The 27,120-nt window shown below is 42.6% G+C and overlaps 1 protein-coding gene and 1 long non-coding RNA gene across 22 annotated transcripts in view; one reads left to right on the top strand and one right to left on the bottom strand.

The window, feature by feature from the left end:
- Positions 1-27,120, top strand: part of Macf1 (microtubule-actin crosslinking factor 1) — a 325,822-nt gene that overhangs the window by 276,702 nt on the left and 22,000 nt on the right. For 8 of the 21 annotated variants that reach the window (XM_087549961.1, XM_087549959.1, XM_087549944.1 and 5 more), the window contains 27 exons: positions 968-1,127; positions 1,438-1,764; positions 2,719-2,803; positions 3,467-3,708; positions 4,584-4,790; positions 8,695-8,814; positions 9,218-9,325; positions 10,490-10,708; positions 12,179-12,382; positions 13,904-14,135; positions 14,710-14,936; positions 16,049-16,171; positions 16,263-16,364; positions 16,742-16,843; positions 16,934-17,107; positions 17,192-17,347; positions 17,471-17,668; positions 18,089-18,217; positions 18,832-19,005; positions 20,710-20,865; positions 20,971-21,177; positions 21,306-21,425; positions 22,160-22,329; positions 22,879-23,038; positions 24,750-24,944; positions 25,232-25,360; positions 26,855-26,998. In XM_087549961.1, the coding sequence (XP_087406087.1) occupies positions 968-1,127; positions 1,438-1,764; positions 2,719-2,803; positions 3,467-3,708; positions 4,584-4,790; positions 8,695-8,814; positions 9,218-9,325; positions 10,490-10,708; positions 12,179-12,382; positions 13,904-14,135; positions 14,710-14,936; positions 16,049-16,171; positions 16,263-16,364; positions 16,742-16,843; positions 16,934-17,107; positions 17,192-17,347; positions 17,471-17,668; positions 18,089-18,217; positions 18,832-19,005; positions 20,710-20,865; positions 20,971-21,177; positions 21,306-21,425; positions 22,160-22,329; positions 22,879-23,038; positions 24,750-24,944; positions 25,232-25,360; positions 26,855-26,998 (4,570 nt within the window). 21 annotated transcript variants of the gene reach the window in all.
- Positions 22,919-25,424, bottom strand: LOC148006035 (uncharacterized). The gene is made up of 2 exons (XR_015621110.1): positions 24,462-25,424; positions 22,919-23,970 (listed from the first exon to the last, which is right to left on the bottom strand). It is a non-coding gene; the product is annotated as an uncharacterized LOC148006035 (long non-coding RNA).

The following is a 27,120-nucleotide window of genomic DNA, read 5'->3' as shown; positions in this document are numbered from 1 at the left end:
AGAGGTCCTGAGTTCAATTCCCAGCAACCACATGGTGGCTCACAGCCCTCTGTAATGGGATCTGGTGGCCTCTTCCGGTGTGCAGATGTACAGACACACAGATATACATTAAATAATTTTTTAAAAACTAAAAAACAAAATCTTCTACTGAGCTGCATGCCTCCACAGTACCAGACCTTTTACAATGGCTAAGTACAGTCTGTTCTCTGTGTCAGAATCCAGCGTTATGACCTTTTATTACTAATTTGGTGGTCATACTGGTTGGTTACTTATTTCCGGGTTTTTTTTTTTTTTTTTTTTTTTTTTATCTAAGACAACTTCCTCTCTCCTTTTTAGTTTATGGTATACTTAAAGCCCAAGTTTAACATTGACATTATATAGAATTTAAGATTCCAAATGACTTAGAAAGTATGTGTGTGTTTGTCTTAAATTTGGCTTGAAATTGTCAGAAGCCTAACTGGATTTTTGAAACTGGGAGGGGCTTTTAACTCACAGGAGTAAACTACTCTTAACTCACATACAGGGATAGCAAGGATAGAATAAAACATGAAAACAGTTGATTTGGAGCTCCTTGAAGTCGTATTTGTCGTGGCCCTATGTTCAGGTGGTGCACACAATGCATTCCGTTCTGATGTGTGTCAGTGTGGTCTAAGCTCTGCTAGAAGAGCTCCTTCTATCCTTAGCCTGCTACTACTCATGAGACAATTAGAGAAATCTTTGTCCAAGCCATCAGGGTTAGCTTTCTTTTAATCATGGGATAATTATCCTGCCCACCTTAGAGAAGGTCAGTGGAAATGGATGCTGTGAAAACTTTTACAGCTACAAGTAGTCCTACCAAGTAAGGCGTGTTCTGTTTACTGTGAGCACTTAGACCACGCCTGGTGAAGACTGCTCTTACTGAATTTCATTCTGCATGACTCCTAATGTGACTCTCTGCCTGAGCAACTTGTTCTGTGTGTTTGTGTAGGCAAAAGCAGCTGGAGGATATCTTGGTTCTGGCTAAACAATTCCACGAGACAGCTGAGCCTATTTCTGACTTCCTATCTGTCACAGAGAAAAAGCTTGCTAACTCGGAACCTGTTGGCACTCAAACTGCCAAAATACACCAGCAGATTATTCGTCACAAGGTAGGAAGGTGATGCCACAGATGAAACAACCAGAGGTAGACCTGACAAGGCACAGCTTCCTCTAGATGTTCCACGGAGTTTTTAGTTTAGGATGAAGCACATCTTGGAAAAGTTAGGTTGGGTTGGAGTAGAAGTAGACATTGACTAATAGGTGAACATCGAGAGAGAAGAGCGGCTGTGTCACTTCTCTCATTGTTTTTGCTGCGCAGCAGGTGGATTTTATTTTAATTTGTTCTGTTGTTATTCATTGTGTCATGTTTGCTTTTCATTTTCTTTTCTGTTACTCATTTTTTTCCATCTGGATTTCCAGGCTCTAGAGGAAGAAATAGAAAACCATGCAGCAGATGTGCAGCAGGCAGTTAAAATCGGGCAGTCCCTCTCCTCCCTGATATGTCCAGCAGAACAGGGCATCATGTCAGAAAAGCTAGACTCGTTGCAGGCCCGATACAGTGAAATTCAAGACCGGTGCTGTCGGAAAGCATCCCTGCTTGAGCAGGCGCTGTTCAATGCTAGACTGTTCGGGGAGGATGAGGTGGAGGTGCTCAATTGGCTGGCTGAGGTTGAGGACAAGCTCAGTGCAGTGTTCGTAAAGGATTACAGACAGGATGTCCTGCAGAAACAGCATGCCGACCACCTGGTATTTGTGTTTTCATTCTTATGGTTATGTTACTGAATTATTTTGTCATTTTGCCATGTATTTCTTTTCATTTCTCTTTCTTTTAATTTCTTTTCCCCCCTTCATTCCAAACACTTCAACTGTATTGTGTGAATTGCATATTTATACATACAAGTGCATAATTGAGTTGTTGCCAAGTACTAAATCTTTCTGGATAGGCCATGAATAAATACTTTCATTTAACAAGCTGAACTGATGATTCTAAATTGTACAGGTTAGAGTCAGGGTCCATCTCAATTGCACATTGGGTAATTACATCAGTGGATCAGTAGGTTTTCATTTGAGCAGATGAGGGCATTCTGTAACAAACCACATACATCTGAATGGTGGCCATAATCTCATCATGTACCTGTACCTTAAGAGCATTTCTGAAATCACGGAGATTCTGTGTCATCTTATACAATGCGCCTGTTTTGATCTTTTTTTAATTAGTGTCTGTGTGTATATGTGCATGTCAGTGCAGAGGCCAGACATGTCAGATCTGTGTGGAGGTGGATGCCAGCTGCCTTTTGGTGGTGGTGGGAATCAAACCCAAGTTCTCTGGAAGAGCAGTTCCTATTCTTAACTGCTGAGCCTTCTCTCCAGCCATGTTTCAGTTTTCTTTACAAAGTATCGTTATTTTAGACATAATGAGCATTTTCGTTATGTTTCATTTCTAACCTTCTTGTGTTTGATACTGGTTGATTGGTAAAGCTGATTTCATCCTAAATCTTTCCTCACCTGGCACAAAAGAGAACTTGCTATAAAGCATTTCTTAGTTGTGTTTAGTAGAGTAACCAACGAGATAAATGAAGTAGTCAAAATGTTGATTGTGAACTGAGCTGCTAATCTCCTGATGTGTTGTCCTTTTAAAGTCTCAGAGTTCATCCCTCTGTTATGCCATAGTTTTGAAATTAATGCTCTTCTTCCTTTCAGGCTTTAAATGAAGAGATTATTAATAGAAAGAAGAATGTAGATCAAGCTATTAAAAATGGTCAGGCTCTTCTAAAACAAACTACAGGTACTTTGAAAAGTGTACCTCCTAGCACCTCTTTGAGATTGTTTTACTTTATGTTTTGAGTATTTTGCCTATATGCATATCTGTGCACCACATGTGTACTCGGTACCCTCAGAGGCCAGAAGAGGGCATTGGGTCCCCAGAACTGGAGTTACAGGTTGTTATGAACCACCCTATAGGCTCTTTTGGAACCAAATCCAGGTCCTCTAAGCCATCCTGCCAGCCTGACTCTGTTCTTAAAGATCATAAGCACGCAGTGTTGGCCATTGCTCTTGGTTGATGGGAACCTTGATATTTCTGATCATATTGCTGTATGTGCTTCAGGGAAGCTGCTAACATGTTCATTTTCTGCTAAAACTTTCGAAAACTACAAGACTTAGTTGTCTTATCTGGTTATAGATGACAGTTCCTCCTACCTCCTAATACACTGAACACTCAGCAACGTTTTGGGAACATCTAGAGGCACCTGCAGCTGAATTTTGAGCTTAATCTCAGAAATGATTTATGTGGTTGAGGGTTCATTTCCAGTTTCCCCTCAGTTTGGGATATTAGGTGAAGTCAGGACATAGCAAGAGTCTATGAAATTTAAGCTCTAATTTAAAGACAGATTAAAGGGTTCTTCCATCTCCATCCTGAGAGCTCCTTCATGCTCCTTCTTCTTCACAGGTGAGGAGGTGTTACTTATCCAGGAGAAGCTGGATGGAATAAAGACCCGTTATGCAGACATCACTGTCACTAGCTCCAAGGCCCTCAGAACTTTAGAACAAGCCCGGCAGCTGGCCACCAAGTTCCATTCTACATATGAGGAACTGACTGGGTGGCTGAGGGAGGTGGAGGAGGAGCTGGCGGCCAGTGGAGGACAGTCTCCCACAGGGGAGCAGATACCCCAGTTTCAGCAAAGGCAGAAGGTATGCCATCATTTTACACTCTAACAGGAAAGAGGTTCCGTCTTTGTCTGAATCATGTTTCCTTACTTTTACCTCAGAACTAAACCAAACGTACTGCTGCTTTCTCTCTTGTTTACTCGTGACAATAAGATTTTACATAACCAAAGCATAGGACTGTAGTGTGAAGAGGAAAGAAGCTGATTTCCAGGTACTTAGGAAGTTCGCTTGGTGAGTCACGCCTAATTCACCTCCACCGTTCGTTCTTTCTCTAAAAAGAAGGCACGATTTGGAGACCAGAAGAAGACAAGTGAAAAGGAGGCAGGGGAGATGGATGAGGGCACTGGAAGGGAACGAACAAGAACAGTTGAGGAAAGGAATTGAGTGGGGGAGGTGCTTCATAGTTCTGATTCTGCTTCAGGGTCAAAAGCGGTGCTGGATGCACAGAAATTCTATGTGGGTATTTGTTATGTTACATGCCGCTAGTTAGAGCATTAAGGAATAGAAAGAAAGAACTTTTGTTTTTGTTTTGGTTTTGTTTTGTTTTGTTTTTGGTTCTTTTTTTTTCCGGAGCTGGGGACCAAACCCAGGGCCTTGAGCTTCCTAGGTAAGTGCTCTACCACTGAGCTAAATCCCCAGCCCCAAGAACTGTTGTTTTATAGGAAGCAAAGTGGCTCAAATTTTGCAGACTGTTGTAAGTAAGCAGCAGTTAAGCTGAAAATCAGGTTTCAAAATGATTGAAAATGTAAGGCAGAGGAAAAAAAGAGCTGAAGGAAGGAGGTCAGTGCCCTGCTGGGATGTGTGCTGGAGATAGACTCCCCCCACACCCCAACACACACACACTGCTGCTGCTGGGCTTAATTTAGCAAGGCGTGGCCTGAAAACCTTTCCCTCCTTAGGAACTGAAGAAGGAGGTCATGGAGCACAGGCTGGTGTTGGACACCGTGAATGAGGTGAGCCATGCGCTCCTAGAGCTGGTGCCTTGGAGAGCCAGAGAAGGACTGGATAAACTTGTGTCTGATGCCAACGAGCAGTACAAACTGGTCAGTGACACCGTTGGACAAAGGGTAGATGAAATTGATGCTGCTATTCAGAGATCACAACAGGTAAAGTTTATAATTCTGTGTGCTAGTGTTTTAGGCCACAGAATGTATGTATGGTGTCTAGTGCTATAACCTACATAAGTACAGGCTCAAGAAGAATAATGAGATCAAAATAAGTAGAACAGGGGTTGGGGATTTAGCTCAGTGGTAGAGCACGTGCCTAGCAAGCGCAAGGCCCTGGGTTCGGTCCCCAGCTCCGAAAAAAAGAAAAAAGAAAAAAAAATAAATAAATAGAACAAACATTCTTTAATAATGGGAATCTCTTCGAAGAGATTTGATCCAGATTAGAACCAAAATACTCAAGCACTTGGTACACTGAAAAACTTGCAAAAAGAGTCCTATGTTAAAGCTATCTTTTTATTTATTTGTTTTGGGGTTTTTGTTCATTTGTTTTCCTTTTATATGTGTGGGTGTTTTTTCTGCATATGTCTGTGCACCATGTTTATATCTGCTACTAAAGAAACTAGAAGAGGCCACACATGGGTTCTGTAAAGTAAACCCGGGTGTTTTGGAAGAGCTCTTGACCTCTCTGCACTATTACTGTGTCTAAGCGTCTGCCCGCCTCCCTTATGTAGGCTCTCAGTGTGCAGCTCCCTCTCTGCACTATTACTGTGTCTAAGCGTCTGCCCGCCTCCCTTATGTAGGCTCTCAGTGTGCAGCTCCCTCTCTGCACTATTACTGTGTCTAAGCGTCTGCCCGCCTCCCTTATGTAGGCTCTCAGTGTGCAGCTCCCTCTCTGCACTATTACTGTGTCTAAGCGTCTGCCCGCCTCCCTTATGTAGGCTCTCAGTGTGCAGCTCCCTCTCTGCACTATTACTGTGTCTAAGCGTCTGCCCGCCTCCCTTATGTAGGCTCTCAGTGTGCAGCTCCCTCTCTGCACTATTACTGTGTCTAAGCGTCTGCCCGCCTCCCTTATGTAGGCTCTCAGTGTGCAGCTCCCTCTCTGCACTATTACTGTGTCTAAGCGTCTGCCCGCCTCCCTTATGTAGGCTCTCAGTGTGCAGCTCCCTCTCTGCACTATTACTGTGTCTAAGCGTCTGCCCGCCTCCCTTATGTAGGCTCTCAGTGTGCAGCTCCCTCTCTGCACTATTACTGTGTCTAAGCGTCTGCCCGCCTCCCTTATGTAGGCTCTCAGTGTGCAGCTCCCTCTCTGCACTATTACTGTGTCTAAGCGTCTGCCCGCCTCCCTTATGTAGGCTCTCAGTGTGCAGCTCCCTCTCTGCACTATTACTGTGTCTAAGCGTCTGCCCGCCTCCCTTATGTAGGCTCTCAGTGTGCAGCTCCCTCTCTGCACTATTACTGTGTCTAAGCGTCTGCCCGCCTCCCTTATGTAGGCTCTCAGTGTGCAGCTCCCTCTCTGCACTATTACTGTGTCTAAGCGTCTGCCCGCCTCCCTTATGTAGGCTCTCAGTGTGCAGCTCCCTCTCTGCACTATTACTGTGTCTAAGCGTCTGCCCGCCTCCCTTATGTAGGCTCTCAGTGTGCAGCTCCCTCTCTGCACTATTACTGTGTCTAAGCGTCTGCCCGCCTCCCTTATGTAGGCTCTCAGTGTGCAGCTCCGTCTTAGCCTTAACTGCACAGAGATCCACCTGCCTCTGCCTCTGCCTGCTGAAAGTTGGGGTTTAGGTGTACAGCACCACTATTTTAGCATTCCGTGGGAAAGGCAAAGATACCAAGAACCATAATTACTTTCAAATATGCAAACCAAAATAGCACAGCCACCCAAAAGAGAATCTTTTAGTAAACACAGGTGTCATGTTTCCCTTTCTCCTTCTGCTTTGGGGGAGGGGAAGATGCCTTCATCTTCCTAAGGCATCGCTGTGTCACACAGCTGGCCATGTATGTATTACTATGCCAGAAACACACACATATGACTAGATAATTCCTTGGATTCGCAGTGATAAACAAATGTTTTCTGAACTACAAAGACTTTTTTGACTCCAGCTACATCCCCAATTTGTCTTTAGGCTTGTCCCTAATCAGTGCCAGTTATCGTCACTTACAACGTAATATACTTGGGAAACTGACTTCTCACACACTCCCTATACACATATACTTTGAGACAGTGTGATGTGGCCTAGTCGTCCCCCAACTCACATTCCTTCACATCCCAAGTACTAGGATATAAGCCTTCTCCACTGTGTGCAGTTCATTACTTTTCTCTTTAAATATAGGTTTAGCATCACCTAATCCAAAAATGTGAAGTATCACAATATCTAGAAGATGCTAAACCAGTCATGTTGTCTATATAAATATTCTAAAATTCAGAATATTTCTGTTCCTAAGCATTTCCAATAAGGGAAAGTATCTTAATTAGGGTTTTATTGCTGTGAAGAAATACCATGACCAAGGCAACTCTTATAAAGAAAAACCTTTTTCTATTTATTTATTTATTTATTTATTTAATGTATGTGAGTGCTCTATCTGCATATGCATATGCATGCCAGAAGAGGGCTTCAGATCCTAGTGGTTGTGAGCCACTATGTGGTTGCTGGGAATTGAACTCCATACCTCTGAAAGAGCAGCAGACAATGCTCTTAACCTCTGAGACATCTCTTCAGCCCCCAAAGGAAAACATATAATTGAGGCTGGCTTACAATTTCAGAGGTTTAATCCATTATCATCATAGTGGGAAGCATGGTAGAATACATACAATCATGGGGTTAGAGAAGGAGCCATGAGTTCTATGTCTTGATCCGCAGGCAGCAGAAGGGGACTGACTGTGTTACACTGGCCAGACTTAAACATATATGAGACCTCAAAGCTGGTCTCCACAGTGGCACACTTCCTCCAACAAGGCCATACCTCCTTATAGTGCCACTCTGGCCAACCGTTCAAACACATGAGTCTATGGGGGGGCCAAACCTCTTCAGACCACCACAGGACCTTAAACAGAGATTAGCAAAATTGAAGAAAAGGTTATAAAAATTAGAGCACTCTTTTTTTTTTTTGGGGAGGGTTCTTTTTTTTTTTTTGGAGCTGGGGACCGAACCCAGGGCCTTGCGCTTCCTAGGCAAGCGCTCTACCACTGAGCTAAATCCCCAGCCCCCCTAGAGCACTCTTAATGATCAACAGTTATACAGAGAATGTTCTTAGGTCTTGTGATTGAGTTTGGGGTTCTTCTTGATCCCATCCATCATCTGAGCAAGTTCTTTCAAGTTAACACTACTCAGCTGTCCATTTTCATTATAAATTTATATTTAAACACCTACATCTAGGCATGATGGTACACACCTGTAATCCCTTAGAAGGCTAACGTAGAATTATCACAAGTTACCTGGGTTCCATCAAAAGGCCTTGTCCCAACATAAGTACAAGATAATAAGTATTTTATTTGTAAGTAAATCTACTAATGTTTAGTGTTAGAATTGGAAAGTCAACAGAGTACCATTCCATTAAAGTTCTCTGATTAGAAGCATACTTTGAAAGATTCTGTTATTTTTACTAAGTTTTATAGCTTCTTTTGAAGGAGTTGAATTTAAATTTTCTGTATCTTTGTTGTTATAATTTTATTTTATTTTTGTTAATTTTGTGAGACAAGATATGCCTGTGTAATGCAAGCTGGCCTCACACACAATCCTCCTGCCTCAGCCTCCCAAGTGATTGAATTATAGGCATGTAGTACCACATCTGGCCTAAAGTAACACGCATTGTCACCCCTGTCCTCCCTGTGGTGCTGGGGATTGAGCCACAGCCTCATGCTTATTCAGCAAGTGCTTTACCATTTGCCACAAAGTCCCCATAGCTTGGTTTGTGATTCTTAATGAAAGTGTTCCCAGTTCTAAATTTACTTTTTGAGGTACAACTATATTTCTGAAAATCCAGGCCTTTCTGTGTTAAGATAATTTTCAGATGGAGGAAGGAGATGTCGGCTGTATATAACCTGTTCACTTTTCCTGACTATTAGTACGAGCAAGCTGCTGATGCAGAACTAGCTTGGGTTGCTGAAACAAAGCGAAAGCTAATGGCGCTTGGTCCAATTCGTCTAGAACAAGACCAGACTACTGCTCAGCTGCAGGTACAAAAGGTAAATACAGACGAGCCAAGTGCTCCCCTGTCCTGACGGGATGAGTTTGTGACATCTCAGATTAAGTAGAATGGTTTAATAAGTGATGGTAGAAGTTAATCGATAAATACTTGAGTGAGAAAAATATATTTTGCTTTGTGGAAAAGGATAAATAAACCTTTGAATCGGAGAAAGAATAGTTAGCGATTTTCTAGAAAATTTAGGAAGGAAAATGTTTCTGTGAACAGCTAGAATGATAAGCATCAAAAACACTTTGAAAGAGGATAGGTAAGAGTTGAACTTTAAGGATACTTCTTAAGTATTTGTAAAGCTAGGAATTTCATTTGGTGTCGACACTTCACCAGTACAGACACAGAGCAGGGTCCTCTCACTTCCTGATTTAATCCTAGTTCACTCTTCAAAGGCTTTCTCCATTGACATCATTCGACACAAAGACTCCATGGATGAGCTCTTCAGTCACCGTGGAGAGATCTTTAGCACATGTGGGGAGGAGCAGAAGGCTGTGCTGCAGGTGAGTTACATTTGTTCTTCGTGCTGCTGCTTTGTAAAAACACTTTACATCCCGGTGGAAGCTTTCCTCCCTCCTGTCTCAGCTCCTCCCTTCTCCCCGCTTTCTCTCCCTTTCTCAGAGAAGGGGAGGCCTCCCATGGATATCAGCCCACCTTGGCACGTCAAGTTCAGGAGGACTAGGCGCTTCTTCTAGTGAGCCTAGACAAGGCCACCCAATTTGGGAAGGAGATCTAATGGCAGGCAAGAGAGTCAGAGACTGCTTCAGTTGTTAGGGATCCTGTGTGAAGACCAAGCTACACATCTGTTACATATGTGTAGGGGCCTAGGCCAGGCTGCTTTTCTTAAATCATGGTAAATTGAAAGTGAAACTACAAAATAAAGTTTTTAAAGTGTTTTGGTTTTTTTTTTTAACCTGCTGGACTTCCTGATTACTGATAGGTCAGGGCATGGTGGTACATGCCTATACCCCAGCACTTGAGAAAGGCAAAAAGATCTCAAGTTCCAAACTAGTCTATGTTGTGTTTGACCTGATCTGAAAAGTACCACCCAAGGTGCATGGTAAGCACTATTTTATTGGCTTTTAAAAAAAAAAAAAAAATACTTGATCTGTTCCTTTTAAGCATCTGAAGAGTATGTGCTGGGTTTAGAAACGTTTTCTTTTAAGCTAACACTTTGCAGTGTCCACTTTCTTATTTTGTTGGGCTAATGTTGTCTCATTGTTGTGTCTCTTTTGTTGTTCGTTTGCTCAATTTTTGAAACTAAGCCCTGGTTGTCGTGGAACTCACAGAAATGACCTGGCTCTGCCTCACCACCACACCTAGCCCTAGAAGATTATTTTTATTATGTCTTTCTTGTTCTGTTTTACTACCTTTTAAACTAAATGCATACTTTTTAGATTCTAGAAATAATGCATATGTATGCTAAATTTGAATTAAATATAAAGAGGAAACTTAAAAAAAATCACTTATTTTATTAGTCCATCTTTTTTTAGTGTGTTTTACACTTGAGAGAGAGAATGTGTGTGTGTATGTGCGTGTGCGTGTGTGTGTGTGTATGTGTGTGTGTGTACAATTTATACATACCTTTATACATACCTGCTTTTTTTGTTTTGGAAAAAGAGTTTCTAATAGTAATCCTTTTTTTCCTTTTACTGTTTGTCTCCTAGGAGAAGACCGAGTGCCTAATACAGCAATATGAAGCCGTTAGCCTGCTTAACTCAGAGCGCTATGCTCGCCTAGAGCGAGCACAGGTCTTAGTGAACCAGTTTTGGGAAACGTACGAAGAGCTCAGCCCCTGGGCTGAGGAGACCCTAGCGTTGATAGCACAGCTGCCGCCTCCTGCTGTGGACCATGAGCAGCTCAGACAGCAGCAGGAAGAGATGAGGGTACGGAGCATGCGATTCTCTTGGGTGAAAACGGGCTATGTAACCTCCTGGAAAACTGCAGCTATAAGGCCTGCAGGACGAGTTTTATTTACAAAGTTAATTCCTAACCAGAATTTCTTTTCATGATGAAAATTCATGTTAGGTTTTCTTCATTGTTCAATATTAATTGACTAAAGAATAAGATTATAGATGTGTCAAGAAGCTGTCGGCCATGTATGGTAGGTAGCACATGCTTGTAGTCCCAGCATTCTGGATGTTGGGGTCATGATCTAGAGGACAGCCTGGGGTACAGAGAAGTTCTGGTCCAGGCTGGGTGATAGTAAGACTGAGTCTCAAAAGGTTGATTTAGATGAGAAAGACTTGTAAAGCACCTTTGTAATAGGGATCAAAAGAGCTAACTAGGGCTGGGGGGGGGGGGGGTGTGGAGCGTGGTGGTAGAGTATTCGTCCTATGCCTGTGTCCCAAAGTCAGATCCCCAGGCTACAAGAAAAAACAAAGAACCAACTAAATCGAGGAAATTTGAAATGTTTCTGAGACTTGTCAGATATTATTAGATGTGACTGGATGGCCCTTTCGTTTGATTCGAGTAAGAGCTGTGAAAGAACTAGTCAGAAAGTATTTGCCTCCTATACTTAAGAAGAAAAAGAAATTTGTAGACGTAGCAGCTAAACTGTTACTGTGAGTGATGCTTTACTTGTAAGTGTTCGCTTCTGGTTTACGGTTCCTCCTCAGTACTGTTACCATCTTTCCTTCTTTCTTTTCTTCCTTTCTTTAATGGAAAGAACTGACTTGTACAAGTTCACCTCTGATTCCTTTTTTTTTTTTTTTTTTTTAAGATTTATTTGTTTCATGTATGTGAGTATACTGTTGTTTCAGACACACCAGAAGAGAACATCAGATCCCATCACAGATGGTTGTGAGCCACCATGTGGTTGCTGGGAATTGAACTCAGGACCTCTGGAAGAGCGGTCAGTGCTCTTAACCACTGAGCCATCTCTCCAGCCCTCCCATATTTATTTAAGTAAAAGGTATAAACTAAGCATAGCAGCAAAGTCAGAGTGGCTGAGTTACCAAATGATTGCTATTATCAAGCCACCTGCTTGCTGACTCAGTCTGAAGTGTAGACATACTAAGCTATGTAAAGTATAATGTCATGCAAAGACCAGCATGACATAGTATCAGGGTAGGAGGTGAGACAGGCTATGCCCAGGAGGGTTTCCTTAGTGATTGGACCTCTGATCTGGTTTGGGAACTTAAGAGAATTATATAGCTGGAGCCCAAGACTCCCAATAAACAAGGAGAGACTAGGACTTGCTGATATTACCTCTGAATAACTGGTGTAAACATGCTCGCTATTTTTGGTTTGTTATGACCTAAGAAACCTCACTCTTAGCCTCACTCCTTATGTTTTTGTAGATTATTGCTTGTTCTCTTCACTCATTGTATTTTAATTCATGTTTCTTCCCATAGCAACTAAGGGAATCCATTGCTGAACACAAACCTCATATTGATAAGATACTAAAGATAGGTCCACAACTGAAGGAGCTAAACCCTGAAGAAGGGAAAATGGTTGAAGAAAAATACCAGAAAGCAGAAAACATGTATGCCCAAATAAAAGATGAGGTTCGCCAACGGGCCCTGGCTCTGGATGAGGCTGTGTCCCAGTCTGCTCAGGTATGTGTGACTGTTAGGACCCTCTGCTGCACACTAGCCTAAGGAAAGGCCCTGTGTTGCCGACACAGCATCTGTAGAGCAGGAAACTCTGCTTGCCTTTGTTCCCAGCACCGTGCACTGAAACTGCATGAGAGGTAAAGGCCTGGCTGAGAGATGTAAATGTTTATTGATGGTTTCTCTGAAAGCTTCATGCTATAATGACTCTTTAGCAGGGACGATATGAAGGTGAATTAATTTTGTAGATCCCAAACCAGTAATTAATTACTCAACAAAAGTCAGGTCCCAGCTGGGCCTGTTAGTGGTAAGCTTTAGAATGGCAGCACATTAACATGAGCAGCCAACTTTTTAAGTTCACAAAAAACTGTGTCCAAAGGGAGAAGTACACCAAAAAGGGAAATCCACCAGCGGTAGACTTTATAGCATGCGACTGCTCCCTTCTCAACTAATATATTGCTGTTAATGGCACATTCGTCATGTCTGGGTGTTTATTCCTGTGTTGAGTCAGTATTTTTGGTCAATACTTGTACTTACTCAAGTTTCCCACTCCCGTCCCATCTCACCCCATTGTGGAATGTGTTCCTTTGTGTTGTTGCCGCCTGCTCCTGTCTTCCTCACACCGCCTCATCCCATTGTTGTGTTGACTGCGCCCACCATTACAGATTGCAGAGGTAAGGTGCCCACTCACGCCCATGGGAACCTGTTTCTCTGAGAGCTGAGGACATTGCATAGAAGAAAGCTTCTCTTACCTTTTTTGGAAGTTTAGTGTGACCATCTTGTTTGGGGTGGAGTATAAATGTTAAAGAGAGATGGAAAATGATTTTGTTAAAGAAATTTCTCTTGTAGGGCACTTAACATCGATCAGTCTTGCTCAGTATTAAATCCAGAGTTGGTTTAGATGGGTTTTTTTTTTTTAAACAAAAACTCATCTGTGCTGTTCACTTTCCAATTTTATATCAAATCATAAATAAAAATGTTATGGTTTTATTCAAAGTACCAGGAAAGTGTGAAGGTTCGATTACCCTTCCCTCTTAACCTTTCAGCATGGCCCTTTTCCTTTGTCCCACACTGAGTCGTCAGACTGCATACCATAGTACTTGAGCCTCCCAGCCATTCCGCATGTTAAGCTCTCATCCATGTACATAGCGGTGGAGGTCATCTAACCTTGTCCGGTCTGCTGCATGCACTCTCTCATCTGAGATGCTAAGTACTCAACTCTGACCAGTCTCACAGGCTTGTCCCTTTCTGACTTGGAGAAGTATTGTGACAATACTAACCATTTTTGTTTTATTTTTGGTATATTACTTAGCATTTTTTGAGTCACAAAATAAATACTGCCATTTCCCCTCTCTGGGCCAGCTCTAGTATACTGTATCTAATTTTTTTTTTTTTTTTTTTTTTTTTTAGCCATTGTGCTAGGCTGAACACAGGCTATCCTAAACAATAGGTTTATACTTATGCCCTCACATGCCCTCCAGTATGGTGAAGTATTGCTGTGGTGTCTAACAATCCAACCTTGTTTAGTTTCATGATAAAATTGAACCCATGTTGGAGACTCTGGAGAATCTGTCCTCTCGCCTGCGAATGCCGCCCCTGATCCCTGCTGAAGTAGACAAGATCAGAGAGTGCATCAGTGACAATAAAAGTGCCACCATGGAGCTGGAAAAACTGCAGCCATCCTTTGAAGCCCTGAAGCGTCGGGGAGAGGAACTCATTGGGAGATCACAGGGAGCAGACAAGGATTTGGCTGCAAAAGGTACTTGGTGGATCTATTTGTTTTTAAGAAAGATAACAGAATGGACTGTAGGCTGTGGATCTCTCCAGCCTCCTACCCAGAGCCACTTCTCAAGTAATGAGGATTCCAAAAAGTCTGTGGAATTCATTTAGAATTCAGAACACATTTCCCTATTGAAATAAGGTTACAATTGGAAGGTCAATTCCCAGGCCAGGAAACAAATGTTTCTTTAACCCCTGATGTGAGTATCACAGTATCAATAGTGGGCAGAACATAACCACCTTTTGTAACACTTTCCATGGGAAATTTGCAGAAAGTTCAGTGAGAACATTAGAAGGAAGCGTTTCCATGTCAGCCCTTTGTGAGTAACAGGCTTTTATCTTACTGGACATTTGTGTGGTATTTTCAGATTGCCTCTGTGGTTGCTTTCTGAGGAAGATCAACATATTAGAAAATAAGCAGAGGCCCCTGTTAAAGTAGACAAGCAGAGATGATAGTGAACTATAAATAATGTCAGAAGTAGATTGAATTTCAGGGGAAATTAGATTTGGAATTTAGAGAGCCTTGTGTTCACATCTCCTCTTTGCTCCTTCAGAAATCCAGGACAAGCTGGATCAAATGGTATTCTTTTGGGAGGACATTAAAGCACGGTCTGAAGAGCGAGAAATTAAATTCCTTGATGTCCTTGAGTTAGCAGAGAAGTTCTGGTATGACATGGCAGCCCTCCTGACCACCATCAAAGACACACAGGAGATTGTCCATGACCTGGAAAGCCCTGGCATTGACCCATCCATCATCAAGCAACAGGTTGAAGCTGCTGAGGTAACAAAGACATGAAGCACCATCTTGTATGTGGGTCCTTTAACATACTGTATCCATGATATTAGGGTAACATGCTGTATCCATGTTATTAGGGTATGCGTGTGGTTGTATGTGTGCTGGTGGTGATGGTTTGTTTTGTTTTCATGCTATGCTGAGGATTGAACCTGGGGTTTCATACATGCTGAGCAAGTGCAGGGCCACCGAGCTAAGACCCGGACCCCTGAGTTACATTGCGGTAGCTGCCAAGCCAGGCTGAGTGTTGTAAAAGCTTTGTTTTGTTTTTAATGTGGAACTTTTTTCACTTTTAGGAAGAAAATTAGAAATTCTGAATTCATCATCCAGGGATAGCAAGTTACTTAAACACATCTTTTTCTAGTCTTTCTGGGCAGTCTAATTTTCACTAGACTGACTTCACATGATATTCATTTGGCATAAGCAATACCTGGTCTCACCATCTTCTTTTAGATTTTTCCATATGGAAACTCTCCCCTTCTTTATTCCTCTGTTGGTATGTGGACCATGCCTCATGCTCTGACAAAGAACTGTTTGTGTTTAAGATTATGTAGCCCATCTGTGACACTGCTCTGTCAGCACTGACAGTGGTGACCTGTACTGTGTTGTTCCATAAACTTCTTCTCAGAGACAGGAAGAGCTGGTAAATTATCAAAGCTCAGTATATACTCCAAATTTATGCTCTTCTGGCCATTTTGCCGTCACTTATATGCTCATATCTTATAACTTATGTATATAATACTTTCCAGAGACAGGGTTTCTCTGTGTAGCCCTGGCCATCCTAGAGCTCACTCTGTAGATGAGGCTGGCCTTGAACTCACGGAGATTTGCTTGTCTGTCCCTGCCAAGTGGGACTAGGTGTGCACCGACATGCCCCATGCTAAGACATTCACATCATATATATCCATGGACCGCTTGTGAGTTGAGGCAGAACTCTCTGGATAAGCAATATCTTAAGAGTAAAAACCATTTTGTGATTCTTGAGGTTTTGCTTAGTGTTTGCTCTTGATGGGGGAATGGGGAGGGTCTGTGCTGCATTTGCAAAGCTTGAGAAGCTCTGCTCTGCTTTCTGCTCTGACTCTCTGCTCCTTTTCATATAGACTATTAAGGAGGAGACAGATGGTCTGCACGAGGAGTTGGAGTTCATTAGAATCCTTGGAGCAGATTTGATTTTTGCCTGTGGGGAAACGGAGAAGCCTGAAGTGAAGAAGAGCATTGATGAGGTGTGGAGCGTGGGTGGGGGTTCAGATGAGACAGAGCACAGCAGACCAGAGAGGTCTTACTAGAAGAATTTGACTCAATGTTTCCCCATAGATGAATAATGCTTGGGAGAACTTAAATAGAACTTGGAAAGAACGACTAGAAAAGCTCGAGGACGCGATGCAAGCTGCTGTGCAGTATCAGGACACGCTCCAGGTATGTGGCTGGGGGATGCCCACAATAGAAATGCATGTGCTGCTTCCTCTCAGAGTGCCCCACCCTCAGTACTTCAGTGTTCTGAAGCCCAAGACAGTGTTGCTTTCACATTTCTGGCCTAAGTTTCCCACTTCTGTTGAGAAAAGTGTTGATATAAAATACATCCAGGCTTCAACTACTCCTGCTGTTTTCTTGTCATTGCCTACTTGTCATATTTGTACCCATTCAGCTGCTCAGTGAAGCTGACCTAATTGTGTATGTCACTGCTTGCTAGTGAGCCTAAACCCACACAGTCATGAAGCCCAGCATTGATAAGGAAATGTTCCTTCTCTCCTAACGTTGTGTTTTCTTGTTACGCCCTTGTGTTTTTATTTCAGGCCATGTTTGACTGGCTGGATAACACTGTAATCAGACTCTGCACCATGCCCCCGGTGGGCACTGACCTCAACACTGTCAAAGATCAGCTGAACGAGATGAAGGTCTGTACCCAGGAATGGCTTGGAAAAGACAGTTGCTTCTTTTTAATAATGAAGACCAGTTAATGTTAACATTAAGTAAATCTTTTATAGGAGTTCAAAGTAGAAGTTTACCAACAGCAAATTGAGATGGAGAAACTCAATCACCAGGGTGAATTGATGTTAAAGAAAGCTACTGATGAAACTGACAGAGATATTATACGAGAACCACTGACAGAACTCAAACACCTCTGGGAGAATCTGGGTGAGAAGATTGCACATAGACAGGTAAGGCTGGGGGATCATGCGCTGGTGAACCGCTGTCTGCCTGCTCTGATTTCCTAACAAATGTTCCTTGTCTGTCCTGAGCAGCATAAGCTGGAGGGCGCTCTCTTGGCCCTCGGCCAGTTCCAGCATGCCCTAGAAGAGCTGATGGGTTGGCTGACTCACACTGAGGAGCTGCTGGATGCTCAGAGGCCAATAAGTGGAGACCCAAAAGTCATTGAAGTTGAGCTTGCAAAGCACCACGTAAGTGTTTTCATCTCTACATAACTGTCAGTTTGAGACCAGTTACTGCCACCAGATGCTTAATGTCATATGGACCTTAAGGACATCAAAAGACATAAATTATGTCATTCAATGTTATTTTAGGTTCTAAAAAATGATGTTTTGGCTCATCAAGCCACAGTGGAAACAGTCAACAAAGCTGGTAATGAACTCCTTGAGTCTAGTGCTGGAGATGATGCCAGCAGCCTAAGAAGCCGCCTGGAAACCATGAACCAGTGCTGGGAATCTGTGCTGCAAAAGACAGAGGAGAGGGAGCAGCAGTTGCAGTCAACTCTGCAGCAGGTATTCGTGTCCTCAGTCTAGATGGACTGCACTGGGGGGGTCCACACAAGGGGCAAGGAAGCTATCTGGGGTTGAACCCTTTTGAAAAGAGCAGCTCTGGATGGATGGGTCTTTTGGGATTGTTTAGTTCAGGGTGTTTACTGTTCACAGTTAATCACTCTGACCAACTTGTTTTGAGATTCAGGTTTTTCCTATAGCAAGCCAGGCTTCTCCCCATTCAACAATCCATCCGATTGCAGTGGGCATGTATACTGTGTTATAGTGAGGTCTGAAGGATTTACTAGGTTCTAGCCATAAGCAAGCAGATTATGTCTACCCTGAGTCAGCTTCAGATGTTCCCAGTATGCTCAGATCATTCCAAAAGTTGACTTTTATAGCTGATTGCTTACTGAAACTGCTAATATGTCTTTTTCTCAAAAGGCCCAGGGTTTCCACAGTGAAATTGAAGAGTTCCTCTTAGAACTCAATAGAATGGAGAGCCAACTTTCTGCATCTAAACCTACAGGAGGACTCCCGGAGACGGCTAGAGAACAGCTTGATGCGCACATGGTAACAGCGGTTTCTTCAGAGGGCACAGGAGCGTCTTAATTCAGTGGCCTCTCTGAGAGACATAGACTTTGGGAGTCTGTGCTGTTAGTTAGTGCAGCTCTGCTACAGACTGCAGTCCTAACACAAACAGCAACGGCAAAGGAAAGTCAGCTAGAAAGGCCCAGGGAGCAGGTCAACTGAGTGTCCATCCATTGGTGAGCAGAATGCTGACCAGAGTGTGAGCACCACCAATGTGTTTGTGTTCAGTAAGAGTTCACAGAACTCTGAAAGATACTGACAGTATTTAAACAGCGCCTACAAAGAACAGAAGGCAACATAATTTCTAGGCAAATCCTTATGAAAAAGCAAAAATAAATTATTACAAACTATTTTTGAGGTCTTTGATCCATAAAAAAGTAATTTTATTTTCTTGGCGAGTTGATTGTTTTCATATTAAGGGAGAATTCTGTGTTTAATTTATAACAGCTCATACTCGGAGCTGAACCTAAAAGGGACTTATATCAAGACAAGGCCTTCCTGGACTTTTCCAGACTGTACTTTTACTGTGTGAAATCTGTGTGTATGGGGTCTTTTGGTAAATAGATATTGATATCTTTTGCTGCCTTCTTTTGTAGGAACTGCATTCCCAGCTGAGAGCCAAGGAGGAGATTTACAACCAGTTGCTTGACAAGGGCAGGCTTATGCTCCTCAGCCGTGGTGATTCTGGGTCTGGCTCAAAAACAGAGCAGAGTGTAGCGCTCTTGGAACAGAAGTGGCATGTGGTCAGCAGTAAGGTGGAGGAAAGAAAGGTACCACTGCAGAGGACTGTTTGAGCAGAGTGCTTGGTGACTATGACATCATGTCTGTATTTTCAAAGATGAGTGTGTTGCGATATGTCAGAGAACTTCCTCATAATGGACTATATATTAATTTATCTGACAGTAACCTTTAGCTTGTGTTCCTACTTACAAAGTTTTGCTGGAGTTTATAACATTGAATTGAGAAGATGGGGACAGGGCAATGTAAGAAGTGCGACCAGCAATTTTCTTTAAAGGAGTTTTACTGAAGATTGGAAGAAAAGTAAATTATGACCTCTTCCAACTATTTCTCAGAAATTGGATTTTCTCCTTTATAAGAGGAAAAGAGGGGGATACGAAATCAAAGCCTTTTTTTAAAAAGTTGAGGTTTGTTTGTTTGTTTTTTGTTTTGTTTTGTTTTTTATGGCTACAGAGTCTTATTCTCTTCTTTGATAGTCAGGTCAGGTATAAAATCTGTGAATAAACCATTGGCCACATCCACTCAATAAATAGTGAGAAAGTGTGTTAGGAAGTACTAGGTGTTATGGAGAGTGAACAAGCATACCCAATCATTTTGGAATGGTTGAGCAGAACACAAAACACGTTCACCCGTACTAAGAGACATTTTTAGAGAAGCACTAGTTTGTAAAGTTGTCCTGGTGGAGACTAGCCAAAAGAACTAGTGTAAGCCTGTGTTCTGATTTTTGTTCTCTGTCCTATAGAAGGCAGAGAGAAATTAAAAGAGAAATTGAGTCAGAGTCTAACTCAATTACAGTTTTTTTTTTAAGATTTATTTATTTATTATATATAAGTACACTGTACTTCAGCCACACCAGAAGAGGGCATCAGACCCCATTATAGATGGTTGTGAGCCACCATGTGGTTGCTGGGAATTGAACTCAGGACCTCTGGAAGAGCAGTCAGTGCTTTTAACCTCTGAGCCATCTCTCCAGCCCTCAATTAAGTTTTTTAATAAGGATTTTGAGACACAAGAGTCTCAAATTTAAGGGCAGCGTGGGCTGTACAGCAAGAAAAAGTAGACTTGAGTATTGATTTCTAAACAGCTCTGAAAGCTTTGGCTTTAGTACCCACCTGATTGATATTGTTTATATCGTCTTTTTTTCCATGCTAGAGGTTGAACCTAGGGCCTCGATTCTAACTGTACATTGTATGTCTTTAGAACATTCATTATAAAATAGCCTGAAAGGATCAAATCAACTGCAATTAGTAGCAGTTTCAGTTTTTAGTGTACAAAAAACAAGAGAGTGATTTTATTTATTCTTTGAATTATTCATTTTAATATATTCTGGATGTAATCATCTTTTTAAAAAAATCATCATTTTACTTTACCTGCCTAGTGGATGGCCACAGTTCTCCACTGAGAAGCTAGGGCGAGAAACCCCGAAGGGTGGATAGAGCTTGTGGGCCACAACTTGGCCTGGGAATGTGCTAATGGAGAGTAGCGCTTGCCTTGAGTGGGCCATATTTTCTGCCGTTCTGAATTGTGCCTTTCCCTTTTCATTTGCTCAGTTCTTGTCCAGGTGTTTTAGCTGCAGACCCTTAACATTTAGAACTCCCAAATCTTTTGTATTTGAGGCGTATTTAGTGGTTCATTAAGTGATTCTTCTTTAATCTGGTATACATCTCATGCCTTTGTTGTCGAAGATGTAATTTCTGAACTTGGTGCTTTTTCTGTGTGTTTTATTTGAAATTCAGTCAAAGCTCGAAGAGGCCCTCAGCCTGGCAACAGAATTCCAGAATTCCTTGCAAGAATTTATCAACTGGCTTACTCTAGCAGAGCAGAGTTTAAACATTGCCTCTCCTCCCAGCCTGATTTTAAACACTGTTCTTTCCCAGATAGAAGAGCACAAGGTAATTGTGCCTTAAGATGATGTTACCTTCCCTTTAAAAAGATTCATTTAAAAGAGTCTTCCTTCACCTTGTTGATGTCTAAAAAGAGTACTGTGTTCCCTACAGGTTTTTGCTAATGAAGTAAATGCTCATCGAGACCAGATCATTGAACTGGACCAAACAGGGAACCAGTTGAAGTTTCTTAGTCAGAAACAGGATGTTGTCTTGATCAAGAATTTGTTAGTCAGTGTCCAGTCTCGGTGGGAGAAGGTTGTCCAGCGGTCTATTGAAAGGGGGCGGTCACTGGATGATGCCAGGAAGCGAGCCAAGCAAGTAAGTTATAAAGGAAGGCACACCGTGGTGAACAACCTTGAGTCCTGAATCTCTGCCATGATGGGGGTGGATGAGCTGTATAGCTCGCACATTCTTTCTGTTACAATGTCTATTGAACTTGATTTTAGTTCCATGAAGCTTGGAAAAAGCTGATTGACTGGCTAGAAGATGCGGAGAGCCATCTGGACTCAGAACTGGAGATCTCCAATGACCCAGACAAAATCAAGCTTCAGCTTTCCAAACACAAGGTAGGGTAGGTCCTCGCTGTGAGGTCCTGAGCTTGGCATTCACCAAACGTTGTTGCTTGCTAAAAATGGAAACCAGAGCCTGTTTGAAAGAACAGGCTGATTCATGTTAAAATGTCAAGAAGGGACTAGGAATGTAATTCCTTTGATAAGAGCCCTTGCCTGGTATGAACAAGGCCCCTCGTGTGACTCCCTAGCGCCTGGCCACTGGCTATAGTGGCACGTGTATAATCCCAAGAAGAAAAAAGATCAGAAATTCAAGACCAGCCTAGAATATGTGAGACTTTGTCTCAAAAAAAAAAAAAAAATCAAGATGAAAGCCAGGCATGGTGGCAAATATTTGTAATCCTAACACTTTACAAAAGCTAGACAGGGGTCCTGCCTCCGCTGTAGCCAACCCCAGGGTCCATGGGTGCTCAGACAGCATGACATTCATACTCTCGAGTAACGTCTAAATTACTAACCAAAAGTACGGGTTTAGAAATTGCCGTGTGCAATCGTATGTGATATAAACAGAGTGCACATTAAGGGAAAGCTATTGTTTATGTTTTGTCTGTTTGTTTTTGTGCTGTGTTTACTTTATAAACCTGAAAAAGAAGTTGATTTTAAATCAAAATATATCCCACTTCTTGGAGGACTGGGAATTAAACCCAGGACCTCGTGATATTACCTGATTTTTAATGTGGGTGTGTGTGTGTATGTGTGTGAGATTTGTTTTTCTTTCTTTCTGGAAACAGGAATTTCAGAAAACTCTTGGTGGCAAACAGCCTGTGTATGACACCACCATCAGAACTGGCAGAGCACTAAAAGAAAAGACTTTGCTTGCTGACGATGCTCAGAAACTTGACAACTTGCTAGGAGAAGTCAGAGACAAATGGGACACTGTCTGTGGCAAGTCTGTGGAGCGGTGAGCATGAGTGTCCGCTGTCAGGGCAGACCCAATAGAGATACAGCAACCAGGGATTGGGGATTTAGCTCAGTGGTAGAGCGCTTGCCTAGCAAGCACAAGGCCCTGGGTTCAGTCCCCAGCTCCGAAAAAAAGGAAAAAAAAAAAAAGAGAGAGAGAGATACAGCAACCAAAGTATGTAAGAAATTGTCACTAAATTAAAACAGGAATAAGGAAGCTGGATAGCTGGCTTAGTGACTAAGAACGCTTGTTGCTCTCACAGAGGACCCAGGCTTGGTTCCCAACATCCATGTGGTGGCTCCTGTTCATGATCAGTTCTAGGTGATTTATGCCCATGACTCCAGCACCCTCTTTTGACCTTTGTAGGCACCAGGCACATTTAGGTGCACAGACATACCTGCAGGCAAACCACTTATAAAACAAATCTAAAATGTCTGGGCACTTCTCTCACTTGTTATTAGTCTCCTTCTAACTGCTCTAATATAGAAGTTATCTGGATAGAGTTTTTCTTTATTGACTCAATCACTGAGTTTTGTATGCCTTTCACAGACAGCACAAGTTGGAAGAAGCCTTACTGTTTTCAGGCCAATTCATGGATGCTTTGCAGGCTTTAGTTGACTGGTTGTACAAGGTAGAGCCACAGTTGGCTGAGGACCAGCCTGTACACGGGGACCTTGACCTCGTCATGAACCTCATGGATGCTCATAAGGTGAGGAGCAAGAATTGGCTTCTGGGAAGCAGAGCCTCGGTTTGTCTCAGTCCGCATCGGCTGCTGTGCTGGCCACCCAGAGAAGAACTAATGTTTGATGAGGGTATCTGGAGGAGCAGCCCTCCCTCTGTCTTCTGTGTTTAGTCAAACCTTTAACCAGGTGTGCTGTACACACCTTTAATCTCTGAGTTCGAGGGTGGTCTGGCCTACAAGGCAAGCTCCGGGACAACCAGGAATACATAAAGAAACCCTGTCTCAAAAACAAAGCAAAACAAAAAAACAACTTGTTGCTGGGATTTCTGCAACAGTCACAACGAATTTACCAAAATTGGTTTGATTTAGACACGGCAGCATGTGAAGAGGTTCTCCCTGTTTGTCTCTTGGTTCAATATCAGTTGAAATTTAAATTCAGGGGGAAACTGTAAAGAAATCCATTTTCACTAACACTTAAAATGGAAATGGGAGGATTTTTTCCTAAACACTTTATGTAGTAACAAGCCTACCACCATATACACCACCAGTTCATCTGCCCTGTACCTGTTGTGTTGAGCTGCATAATGTTCCCCTGTTATAACATAAAACATTCTATTTTGCCTGGAAACACATTCTATGGGCCAGTGAGATAGCTCAACAGGTGATGGGGCTTGCTGCCAAGCCTGACAACCCAAGTTCAACCCCTGGAACCCATATGGTAGAAGGAGAGAAATGACTCCAGCAAGTTACCCTCTGACTTCCACACCTGTCTACACATATAAACAAAACAAGAACTAAGTGTCATTTATCACATTCTCTGTACTTCAGGTATGTTCTTTCTATCTCCCTCAATTTTAGAAATACTGGTATAATTATTCCTATTTTTTAGATTAGGAAAAGTTAAGGAAGTACCTTTTCCAAAGTCAAGCAGGTCAGAATGCTTGAACTGACATTCACAGCTGTAGCTTCTGATTTTTTTTTTTTAAAGATTTATTTATTTATTTTATGCATATGAGTACACTGTAGCTGTCTTCAGATACACCAGAAGAGGGCATCAGATCTTATTACAGATGGTTGTGAGCCACCATGTGGTTGCTGGGATTTGAACTCAGAACCTTTGGAAGAGCAGTCAGTGCTCTTAACCACTGAGCCATCTCTCCAGCCCGATTTTTTTTTTTTTTTTTAAAGCAAAGTTGAAGTGTCTACACACACACACACAGCAGGTTAAATATAGATTTAAGCACAGGCATTGAGGGGTTGGTTGGTAGTAATGGCTTCTTGAGAGTCACCTACTTTTTCTCGTACCAAGGACACTGCTTGTTCTGTGGTTTTACTCCTTACACAAAACATTTATCAGACACGGGGCTAGAGAGACCACTCACCAGTTAAGAATGCGTTTGTTCTTTCAGAGGTCCTGGTTTCAGTTCCCATCACCCACATGGTGGCTCACAACCATCCATAGTTCCAGTGTCAAGAGATCTGACACCTTCTTCTGGCCTCCATTAGCATTCACATGACATGCATACTGCAAGCAAAACATTCCTATGCAAAATAAAAGATAGTTTTTAAAAATTGAGGGGTTGGGGATTTAGCTCAGCGGTAGAGCGCTTGCCTAGCGAGCGCAAGGCCCTAGGTTCGGTCCCCAGCTCTGAAAAAAAGGAAAAAAAAAAAAAAGAAAAGAAAAAAATTGAAAAAAAAATTTACAAAACAACTAATTCCCAACTTCTTCTTTAATCAGGTTTTCCAAAAAGAACTGGGAAAGAGAACCGGCACCGTTCAGGTCCTGAAGCGGTCAGGCAGAGAACTGATTGAGAGCAGCAGAGATGACACCACATGGGTAAAGGGGCAGCTCCAGGAGCTTAGCACACGCTGGGATACAGTGTGCAAACTCTCTGTTTCCAAGCAAAGCCGGCTTGAACAGGCCTTAAAACAGGTAAGATAAATTTTCGGGGTCAACCCATGACTTGGAACCTGAGCATATAGATCTGAGATTCTTTACCAGGATCATGAAGTCCCACAGTCTTGAAATGAAAATAACATTATATTCTGAACATTCTGCAGGACTTTGATCAGTCATAGAGCTTGTTTTCAAAGGTCTACAAATTAAGGTGACCTTTGGCCTCTGGTAGAATGTGGTCCTGGATGTTTCCCCAGCACATTCTGTAGTGTCTAGTGCCCTAGCTGCAGAGGGAGGCCAAATCTCGTGCTTGGTTATTTCAGGCAGAAGAGTTTCGGGACACCGTCCATATGCTGTTGGAGTGGCTTTCTGAAGCAGAACAAACACTTCGCTTTCGAGGGGCCCTTCCTGATGATACGGAGGCCCTACAGTCTCTCATTGACACCCATAAGGTAAGCTAGTCTCAAGCATTGGTAATCTGTGCTACTCAACCATGCTGAGAATTACCTCACTACTAACAAAAAACAAAAAAAAACAAAAAAAAACAGCGTTTGCTTGTAAATGTCAAATTTATGAAAAGTAGAAAAAGCTGGGTGGACTGTTTATATACTCAGCAGGAACCAGAGAGGCTTTGTGTTTGGTTTGGTTTGGTCTGGTTTGGTTTTTGAAACGGGGTTTCTCTCTGTTGTCCTGGCTGTCCTGGAACTCACTCTGTAAACCAGGATGGCCTGGAACTCACAGAGATCTGTGCTCACCTTCCTCCTGGGTTCTGGGACTAAAGGCATGTGCCACCAACACTTAGCAGCACTGTTAATTCTTATACAGCTCACTCATTGTATTTCATGTATATAGTTTTGCCTACATATCTCAGTGTACCTCGTGCATGCCTGACTCCCGAGGTAACCAGAGAGAGGGTATCGGATCCCCTAGCACTGGAGTTAGAGTTTAGAGCCAATGTTCGTGTGCTAGGAGTCAAACCCAAGTCTTCTGCAAGAAACCAATGCTCTAGCCACTGAGTCATCTCTCTGGCCCCTCTCGTTGGCTTTAAACAAGTATAGTATTTAAAGAACTTAATGAACATAGGTTCTAAAAGAAAATGTAGAACATTTCCCTTCCTGATTTTTGTTTGTTGGTTGAATAGATTTTGAGACAGGGTCTTAGCATGTACCCAGGTTACCCTTGAACTCCCAAACACCCAATCATAAGTCCTAGGATTGTAATTGTATGTCGTCATACCCAAATCCATTTCACTTCTCACCTACGCACGAATGTCTTTATTTGACTTAGCTTATGTTACTAGCTTTTGCCCCTCGTCTGATGTCCTAAAGCCACTTAGCATACCCCAGGCTATGATGTGGTGTCTGGAGCTTTAGCCACCTGTAGTGAAAGTAAGGAAGTGTTTCGTGTCACCTTTCCAGTTACTCTAATCTTAGTTTCATCGTGGCACTTTGTGGTGGTAGGTTTTATGACTGTCATCGTAATTTTCCCAAAAAAGTATACTTTAAAATTCAGGAGTAAGAGATCTGGAGCAGTAAGGAGCGCATGCTGCTTTTTCAGACACTCCGTTGCCAGCACCCACGTGGTGGCTCACAGATGTCTGTTACTTCATCCCGGGAGACTCAGTACCAAACACATACATGCAGTCAGAACGTTCATGCACACAAAATAGAGGGGAATAAGTACAAACAAGAGAGGGAGAAACTGAAAGTAGAAACAGGAGCAGAGGGAATAGAGGCACACCAGTGCCCCTGATCTATTTGTCATCGTTCTTGGCTTCCTTTGTCATACAGAACTGGGTAGACCAGCCAGCAACACCCAGATACAGGCTTTTTCAAGATCTGTGCTGACACATAAGAAGATGATGAAGCATTTCTTCTTTTAATATAAACTAATGGTTCTGATCGATAGTTTTCTCAAGTTTTTGGTTTTGGCTGTTGTTTGTTTAGGAATTCATGAAGAAAGTAGAGGAAAAACGGGTAGATGTGAATGCAGCAGTGGCGATGGGAGAAGTCATCCTGGCTGTCTGCCATCCTGATTGCATCACGACCATCAAGCACTGGATCACCATCATCCGAGCTCGCTTCGAGGAGGTGAGTCACCCCCACACGCCCAGTACTCAGAGTCCATCAGATCTCTGATTCACTGTAAGCAATCAATTTCATTTCAGTGAAGGCTGAGGTGATGGCCAGTGTAATGTCAGCGTGCTGAGGTG

Source organism: Rattus norvegicus, chromosome 5 (genome assembly GCF_021556685.1).
Source record: "Rattus norvegicus strain SHRSP/BbbUtx chromosome 5, alternate assembly SHRSP_T2T, whole genome shotgun sequence".
NCBI lineage: Eukaryota > Metazoa > Chordata > Mammalia > Rodentia > Muridae > Rattus > Rattus norvegicus.
The sequence above is the reverse complement of the archived record's forward strand: the minus strand, read 5'-3'. Positions and strand labels throughout refer to the sequence as shown.